Here is a 10472-nt window from a genome sequence, read left to right on the forward strand (position 1 = left end):
TATAGAATTTAATTATACAGCAAAATTAATTATTATTATTTAATTTTATTACACATACATACTGTACAGTACATTAACAATCGTGAATAATGCTATCAGCATATTTGGTGTAAAATTATTTTCCTATACTGTAAGAATAAAGACATTAATCACAAAAATCTAGAAAAACAAAATTAATAGACCTATTATCAATATTCAATAACAAAACAGACTTATAAAAAAAAATGTTTTTTTAAATATATGAAGTTATTTTCCCATTGGTTTAGTTTACATTTCTTGTTGATAAAGTTTTTAATGAAAATTCATGTTATATTTTATTTCTATTATTACTTTATCTAATTTGCTTATGTTATTCATCATTTTAAATATAAATTTTTAAAAAACATAATGTTATCCAATTTGAATTAAGTATATTACAAGTTTTATTTCTAAAAATATTTTGTTAACACAGAACTATTCAATTAAGAAAATTTCTATATTCCATTGTTTAATATATTTCAATGATTTAAATGTAATAACTTTTTGAATTAAACAAAAGTGTTCTTTATCATTTTCTTTAAATAAATTTATATCTGATGTATTACTGTTTACATCTATTTTTCTCCAATATAAAAGTTAAAAAAAATAGAATAAAATTGAAGTAAAATTTATAACTAGTCATTGCCAAAAAACTTTTCCAAATTTCCTGGCAAACCTAAAGATTTTATTTCAAATTTATTAAATTTAACAAAACATTTTAAAAATACTTAAAGAACTAAATTAAACAAAATAAAATAAATCGTAAAGATAAATCTTACAACAACTTAAAAAATTTATATCGTTATTAAATTAAATATTACATATTTATTCTACTTACTAATTTAATAGTTTTACGAAATGCTTGTTTTTAATTTTAAGATTAGAATTTTTGCATCAAAACTGAGGTAAATCAATAAAGAATTTAAATATTTTGCAAAGTTTTTCTGCACTATTTTTTTTGTAAACATTGAATTTATTTACTGTATCAAGATATAAAAAAATGTTTGTTTTATTAAATCAAAAATTTTTGTAAGCAATTAGTGACATTCAGTTAATATGGTGTATATTTACTTAAAATATAAAAATATGGATAAATCAAGTTTCTACAATGCTACTATCATGTTTTATATCTTCAAATCTTCAATCTAAAAATTTTATTTTTGGTTTTTAAATTCCTACTATTAGTTCACTCTCTTCCTATATATATTTATATATCTTGTTCAAATTTTCAATCGTTAATAAAATACTTTTTATTCATCCACTCAAGTTCAAATACATTTTTTTAAACTTGTAGTGGATGACACTTGATGTTAATACAGTTTCTTCAAATATTAATTCATTAATTAAATTTAATTAATTAATTTTAGTTTTATATGGGAGAAAAAATTTCTCTTATATAAGATATTTAGCATATGTATATACATATTTATATTAATTGTAATTATTTAATAAAAAGTAACTAGAATAAAATTTTTCTTTGTTGACCTAAGTAGGAATTGACTTTAAAAAAAATTTTTTTTATATTACTTGTTTAACTTAAAAAAATTAACTGTAATTAATTATATTACATTATGATTGTATTTCAAGATTTATATATAACTTTTTATTACAGTTAAAGCTTGTAATTCAAATATTTGTATTTGTACAGTATTTAATATTCTAATATTCTACACACACACACACATATTAATATATATATAAATTATTCTTATAAATTAAAAATGATGAAGTCAAATAAAAATAAATATACCAACTACATACAGCTAATAAAATTATCATCAATTGGAATAACTTACAAATGTTTCAAACACCATTTTGGCAACAGACTTACCAGTAATTAAATTTTGAATAATCTAGAAAAGGAATAATGTATAAAATTCAAAGCAATATCAGGTAAGTATATCAATTACTCTATCTCACTCTATTCTTGTTATTAGCTAAAGAATATTTATGTTTCTTGTCATAAAGATTTTAATTTTGAGAGAAAAAATTATTATCTGTGACATTATCTGCATCAATATTAAACCGATTTTGTAAATAACTAGTAGTGCTGAAAAAATTGTATGATCTATAATCTGATAAAAAAAGAATACGTTCAAGCACACAAATCATTGTTTCACATATACAATAATAAAATACAAATAGAATAAAATATAACAATTAATATAAAAAGAGAATTATCAATATAATGCTAATGCTACATTATAAAGAATTCAGAAATTAAATATCACAGAAATTTATTATAAAATAGAGCATTTTAGTACTCATTATTAACAAAAATTAGTAGTACAATAAGTAATAGAATCAAGTACAGTAGAACCCTGATTATCTGACGTAATTTGAACCAATGCTATCTCAGATAACTAAAAACTTGAATAAAACAAATAGCCACAGCAATTTCATATTAAAAATTATAAATAAAATAATTTATATGGTATATCATTTTTAAATCCCTTTTTTATACCTTAGTGACTTTAATTGTATACAAGAATAGTAATTTTTATATCATTTATTATACAACTAATATATACATGCAATAGTTTTAAGAATAAAAATGTGTATTATATTGTATTTACATTTTAATATGAATAATTTACCTCACATTGAAATCCAATGATAAAAAGTAACAGAATAAACCAAAACAAGAACACACAATGGTTTGTATGTTATAATTTTAAACTTTCTTTTATGAATTACAGTGTAAGAAAAATAGTATATTCACAAGTTTGCCTTGGATGATGTAGAACCTCAATTAACTGGGCTGAGATAATCAAGATTCCACTGTATCTGATAATTTCAAGTTGAAATCAGTAAATAAAGATTATTGGATTGAACTCTACAAGCACAATAATTTTTCATTCAATAGATAAAATATTTTATTCATAAATAAATAAAGATTTACTTATTTGAAAGAAAATTACTTAAAAAATTAAAACTACAAAAAGTGTAAATATTTTGTTCTTGAAATTTTCATCAAGCAAGACAGTTTTCCATTCAACAACGAAATGTTATATGAGCATAGAAGAATGTATCTTTTAATTAATTTGGAAGCTGATAACTTATATAAATAATGTAATGTAAACAATTGATGACAACTTGATTTAGATGTTAGCTAGTTTTCAGAAAGCCATTATCTTTTAATTATATTATTGTAAAATATAAATTATCTATATCTACTGAAATGAAAAATCATTGCCTATGGGAGAATGATACATCAGATAATATGGAACTTAAAAAAAACTATAGTAGAGGACACTAACAGGAACATTGATACAAAAGGGAGAAACATCAATATAAAAAGACATTAAACACATTATGAAATAACATATTTAAAAAATAATAATAATATGAAAAAAACAAATAATTCTTAGATCATAGAGAATATATCAGCTAGGATAAAAATGTTAAGGTAAATAATGTTGGTGGAAAAAAACAATGTTTATAATTTTCAACAATAGTACAGTTTTTTAAAAATCATCATATATTTATATTACTGCAACACTTACATTGATTTAAAATGCTTTTGAAAACAAGAAATTAAAAATCATCTATCAATACTAAGGTAGTTTTTAATCTCTCACTTTACTATTTAGATGTAGTATTTTTACAAAATTATTCATGAATTTTTTTCAAAGATCAAGAGAATAAACTGCTCTGAAAATTGATGTATTTTAATTGATGAAAGGTATTCTACACGGCTATCACCATATTTAACAAGCATGAAAAATTAGCTACTTCCATTTTTAAGAAACTTTTATTCAGAATATTTAACCAAGACAAGTGATTCCCAAAATTTCTTCTGAAAGATATTTAATTGGTCTTAAAAATTTTTAAGCTGTGTTTTTACATTTTATGATTCAATTTCAAATTCACATGTCATGACTGACAATTGAAATTATAAAAAAAATTCCAGATACAGTAATTTTCATTATAATTATCATAACCAATTTGTCTTATGTAGATTTAGTTTTTCCTTCCTATTTTACATTAACCATATTTATCTTCATGTGCTAGATAAATCATAACCAGCTGAAATATCATTAGGAATATATCTTTAAATGAAGTGAAATTACTTATGTCAGACAATTTTATCATATCCTCATATCATTGACTTCTTGATTATTATTAATCAAGTTCCATAATACTCAATCAGTTAAATATTAAAATCATGTGATATATTTATGTATAGAAAGCTTTGGTAGAATAATTCTCTTCTAACGTTGTGTAATGTTTATATATAAAGATTTATAAAAGAAAATTACTAACGTAAAACAGGTGATGAGGAGACTTCATTAGTTTGCTTTTCGAAATTGCCTGGATTTGAAAAATAATCCCTTAGTCGAGGCAACTCTCTTCCTCCTTCAACAAGTTCAGTATGAAACTCGAGTGCCGTTAATATGAAATTGTCCTTTAATAATTTCCATGCGATTCTATCAAATGTTAATTCGTGAATATCACCTTCTTGTCCCGTATCTGTTTCTACTTTCTTTCCTGTTTCTGCCATCTTGTAATGAAAGTCACGTGATTGGAACTCGCTTATCTCCACCTGGTGAGAAATATCAACAGTTATTATTTATTTACGTGGCCTAAAAATTTATGCGTGTTATCTTCTCATATTTAATCAGTTTCATTTCTGTATATTTTAATTACATTTAGACTTTCATAATTAAATTTAAATTTAATGTAAAATAAATAAATAAACGTTCTATAAAATATAATTTATAAACTAAACTTTCGTAACAAAAAAACAAAATAAAACTGACTAAAACTTTTAATGTATTCAGCACTTTTAATTAATTCTCATATAAACAGCTGTTTTCATGATAAACTTTTTTAACTCTCCACATTATAATTTTAATAATGACATTTAAAGTATTTTCAGTAAGAAAAATCGTGCTTAAAAACGACACGGTAATTAAGTGCATTGTTAGACGGCCGGATGGCCGAGCGGTAAAGGTGGCAGCCTACCGCTCTGGGGGACCCGGGATCGAATCCGAACGGGTCGAATAATCCCCAGGAATTTTTCGGGGGGGGGGGTCCGTTCGGATATGTCGGGCCCCGTCCCTCACCACCCGGCCGCCCCATTGTGGGCCTGGCCGAACCCATAATGGGCCTACTAAAAGAGGCCCTCTTAGTGCCCACAGGGCGCAAAGAGTTAAAAAAAAAAAAAAAAAAAAAAAAAGTGCATTGTTAAATGATAGAATCGATTATGTCAATTTAACTGAATTTCATTATTTTGAAAAACACGCTGTATTATAATTAACTATTATTAAATTATCGGAAAAAATTAAAATAATAAATGAGATTAAGATTTCCTATACTTAACTTTATTTTTATTTTACTCTTTCAGCCATGTGGACGATGAGAGAATGTCTTCGGCCAGTTCAATAATGGGGCAACTGGACGGTGAGGGATAGGCACATCCGAGACGAAACACCCCGAAAAATCCATAGAATTTATCGACCCATCCGGATTCGAACCTGTAGAGCGATAGATCTTAGCCGCTCGGCGTCATCTGGCCATCTAATTTTTTTTAGCTTTCTCCCGCCCTGTGGACATTACGAGAGTCTTTTTCTCCTCATTATGAGTTCGGCCAGGCCACATGGTTATTTTTTCTTCGGACGGCCGAGTGGTAAGGGAAGGGCCTCAACAAATCTGGATGGACCACTTGGAAAAATCCGTCGGTTTTTAATGAACAAGCCCGGCCGTCTCCGACGGTCTGTATACTTAACATACTACAGTAGAATCCGCTGATTATGATTACTTTGGAACTTGCAAATTTTGATAACAACAACAGACATTAAACAGAATAAAAATTTAAATTTAATGAAACTTTATTACAAACGAGGAAATATTTATTATGACGATGTCCTAATGCTGGACTGCAATTTTTAATAATATTTTAAATTTATTTAATTTAAAATATATGCTCTCTACCTCAAATTAGTAGTGTCTTACCGCTGTACGTCATACTTTTCCTGTTTAGAATAGAGTCATGCCGGTCATGTATCTAACTTTTTCAGGGGAAATTTTTTGAATTGAAATAACGTGACTTTCGATTTTCATTGAAATTCGTATATAGTTAGTTTATCAGAGCCTCCTGCCCCTAAGGTTTCCCCATCTGGTCTCGACTTTCACACATCTAACTCCGTTCTCGAGATTAAGGAATGACATACGGACGGACGACAGTAAGAATTTATAGGTCTACAATTTTTTTAAATTGCAACCCAATAATCACAGTATGAATATGTGCAATTTATCTTTATCACAAACTGTACACCTGATACAGCATTTACAATTTATATATGCTACATTTCTTCTAAACAACTGTTTTTAATTCAACAGATTACAAAATTAAACTGGAGAAATTGCAACAAAAATATTCATCCCAAAGATAAGCTTTAAGGAAAGATCTACAGCATACGTATTTTCTAAGAATTTTTGTCATGCCCTTACAGTATGTAAATGATAAAAGGTGTGCTTTGCTTAAAAGTAAGTTTCAAAGAAAAGGTCCATTTAGTACGAATTTTCTAAGAATTCTTACCGTTTGTCTCCAAGTATAATTATCACAATTGAAAACAATAACCGAAGTTTGATTGTATAATAATAGGGTGAAGCGGCCGGATGGCCGAGCAGTCAAGGTGGCAGCCTACCGCTCTAGGGGACCCGGTTTCGATCCCAACGGGTCGAAAAAATCGCCGGGAATTTTTCGGGGGGTGGTCTGTCCGGATATGTCGGGCCTCGTCCCTCACCACCCGGCCGCTCCATTGTGGGCCTGGCCGAACCCATAATGGGCTTGCTTAAAGAAGCCATCTTAGTACCCACAAAGCAGAAAGAGTTAAAAAAATAACAGGGTGATTATTTTTAACTAGTTTTATACAGGAGGTTTTACATGGGCGTAGCCAAAAAGGGGCATGGGTGGACCCGGCCCCCGCAATTAACCTGGTGCCCCTTCCCAGAAAATTACAGCCGAAAAAGTGTTGAGCCGATTTGCAAAAAGAAATAGAAAGCTGAAGCTAATTTAATTGGGTGTAGTGTACCCACTGAAAGTCTAAATCTAGATTAAAGACGGTGATCTATATTAAAGAATGGTAAAAAAAAATAATTGATTGGTTAATTTTTGTTTAAGGCATTGCTAGAGTTTGATATTAATGTTACGAGAACGTATGATTAAAAGAAGTTTCATATTATATGTGTGTTAAATTCCATTTTACTTCGATTCCATTTTAATGAACAATAATTTGAAATAATTCAATTTTGTGTCAAGCTGGCCTCTACTAGGCCCCCCATAACAAAATCCTGGTTACGCCAATGAGGTTTTACGATCGACTGATTATGATAACAATAACCAGTTGATAACATTATCCGGAACTATAATAACCGGATTTCACTGTATATTTTAAAGTATGTATATACTAGCGGGTGGGCCCGGCGTTGCTCGGGCAAAAGTAACGATAGCGAAAATTAAGATTATTACGTCATAGTCAACCTTACCCGTTTTCACTGTCATAGTCAACCGTACCCGTTTTCACAGAATGCAAGAATTGAGTTTCCCTGTTTCCGGACTAATTAGAAAATTTTTAGATGGGTCTAAAAATATGTTCAATTTCCCGCAAAAACGAAAAAAAACTGCATCTGCGTCTTGCACGTCGCTTTCTCTTAACAATTCCATTGTTACGTAACACTTCCATTGTTGACACTACCATTGTTACTTAACATTTCCATTGTTACTTGACACTTCCATTGTTACTTGACACTTCCATTGCTACTTGACACTTCCATTGATGATGGAAGTGTTAGGTCTTAATCCTGTCCCGCTCCCCCGTGAGGAGGAATTTCGAAAAATCCCTTCTTAGTGTGCGTTCTCGTGACGTACTCTAACTGTGTACCAAATTTCAACTTTCAACTCCTTACCGTTTTGGCTCTGCACTGATTAATATTATTATTATTATCAACTCGTCTCGATTAAATATATATATATATATATATATGTAATTACTAATAACATATATTATTTTAATTTTAAAACTAAAAATAGAGAATATGAACTAACGTATTGTCTAAAACTCTAAATATCAGTTTTGAATCTCTAAATTTTGTGTTACCATTTTAACATAACATTAGAAGGGCAAAAAGTATTCATCAAAATCAGTTTTGAAATTAAAATTCAAGACAATAAATGAAAATTATGTCTACATATCGGTATTATCAATGTAGAGATAAAGAAATATTAATTATATATACAGTAGAGCATCGATTATCCGACTTAATTGGGGACTGGAGTTGGTCGGATAACTGAAAAATCGGATAACCGAAAAGTATGAAAAAATACATTATTAGTAAAGTTATTATTAGTAATATATAAATACATTATTAGTAATCATTATTAGTATAGTGTATTAGGCCTCTACCGCTCTGGGGGACCCGGGATCGAATCCGAACGGGTCGAATAATCCCCAGGAATTTTTCGGGGGGTGGTCCGTTCGGATATGTCGGGCCCCGTCCCTCACCACCCGGTCGCCCCATTGTGGGCCTGGCCGAACCCATAATGGGCCTACTAAAAGAGGCCCTCTTAGTGCCCACAGGGCGGAAAGAGTTAAAAAAAAAAAAAAAAAAAAAGAAAGTGTATTAGGCCTGGTTTAAATACTAGCCTCCCTTTCATGGTCGAGCCAGTGCTGCCAGCTAAAACATCCAAAAATTTAACAAAAATAATATTACAGTAGCCAAGACATAACGAAATATTGTAGCGCCACATCACTAGCGGACATTTGAATTTGCCGACTAGAACGCGGTCGGTTAACCGATAAGTCGGTTAATCGGGGGTCGGATAATCGATGCTCTACTGTATTGCCTTTCAGTTATGAAAAACATGTAAATTAGAGATTTTAATATAATTTCAAATAACAAACGAACAACTGGATTCCTTTATCGGACTGTTAAGGCTAAATAATTTCAAATTAAAGGCTGGATTTTAATATATTCACATCTATGATTACCGTATATTTCCGCAGATAAGACGATAGTTGAATCATAAAAAAAGGCCTCCAAAATCCGGGGTCGTATTATAGGACAGATACAAAAAAATTAGATTAAAATTTATATAAATTAAAACCATTATAAAAAAACTGACAAACCGTAATTATTTACTAGTAGAGAGTAGGGCATGTCCACAAAATAGAATAACCCATACGACGTTTTTGTAAATAATCAAGGTCATTACCCGAATGCCCGAATTAGTGCGAACGTTTGCAACAATCGCAAGGCAGGAAATAAAATTTGTTCATTCGAAAAATTACGAATAGAACATAATTCCGTATACGCTATACAGTATTATTATCCAGATTATGATCGCCGATCTAAACTAAATTCATAGGCCATCGATAGTTTGGGGGTCGTCTTATAGGACAGATATATGCTAAAACTGTAAAACTTTGACGAAAATTTATACCTCGTCTTATCTGAAGGTCGTCTTATCTGCGGAAATATACGGTAATTAAATTCTAATCATTTTAACAAATTCAGAACCGAAACTAAAGATAAAACTAATCGTAAGATCTCGACTATTTAGGTGCTTTTTAAATAATCTTGTGATTCTATAATTATTTATTGCTTGGAAGTTTGTAATTAATAGTAAATAACAATATGTAAAAAATATAAATATTAAATGTTCTACGTTTTACATAGAAACAATAGAAAAATCTAATTTATCTGCTTAAATTAGAGAATTTAAATAATTTTGCAATATACATATGTGAATTATTTAAGCTAGCGACATATTAAATTTCATCAAATCTCAAAATATTCTCAAAATATTGTTGTTGGACGAAGGACCGAGGCGGTTAAGGCATCAACCTACCTCTCTGGGAGATCCGTTCCAGATATGTCCGGCCCTGTCCCTCACTACCCGACCGCCCCATTGTGAGACTAGCCGAACCCAAGATGAGCTTAATTTTTAAAAAGCTCTCTTAGTATTTAAAAAAAAAAAATAAAAAACAGAAAGAGTAAAAAAGAAAAAAAGAAAAACGTAAAAATGATGACAATCAACTTACGAATAACACTGTAGCTTCTTATCTTTGATGAGAAACTATACTGAAGTAGATTTTATGCTGATGCTTATCGTGAAAATAACTTTCGATAAAAAGGTAATAGATAATAGCAACTACTGTATATTTCTAGTGGAAAGTGAAAAATACTAGAAAAAGAAAAAGAACAAAATCCGAAAAATTGCAAATAGCTATGTACAGGGTACCCACTTAACATCTGTCTACCGACAAAAGAGATTTTCAGCATTGCACGAGTATATGCATATGGCTCATGCTTATTCCAGCGCTAAAATAACCGATACTTAAATATCTATCCAGGGGTAAAAAGTTAATTATTTTTAAAATGTTATGATAGTAATAAATTAATGTATTCAGCAAAATAAAATAAATCATTCTACAAAAAGAAAATAT

The 10472-nt window shown here is 29.3% G+C and overlaps 1 protein-coding gene across 1 annotated transcript in view; it reads right to left on the reverse strand.

Annotated features, from left to right (window-relative positions):
- Nucleotides 1-5365, reverse strand: part of LOC136983957 (RAB11-binding protein RELCH homolog) — a 56065-nt gene extending 50700 nt beyond the window's left edge. The window contains exons 1-2 of the mRNA XM_067280853.1: nt 5345-5365; nt 4285-4564 (exon numbers count right to left, since the gene is read on the reverse strand). Of these exons, the coding sequence (XP_067136954.1) occupies nt 4285-4522 (238 nt within the window). The 5' untranslated portion in view covers nt 4523-4564; nt 5345-5365. The remainder of the gene's footprint in view (nt 1-4284; nt 4565-5344) is intronic.
- Nucleotides 5366-10472: the final 5107 nt, after the last annotated feature.

Source organism: Centruroides vittatus, unplaced genomic scaffold, assembly GCF_030686945.1.
Source record: "Centruroides vittatus isolate TY-2023 unplaced genomic scaffold, ASM3068694v2 contig_898, whole genome shotgun sequence".
NCBI classification, from domain to species: Eukaryota; Metazoa; Arthropoda; class Arachnida; order Scorpiones; family Buthidae; genus Centruroides; species Centruroides vittatus.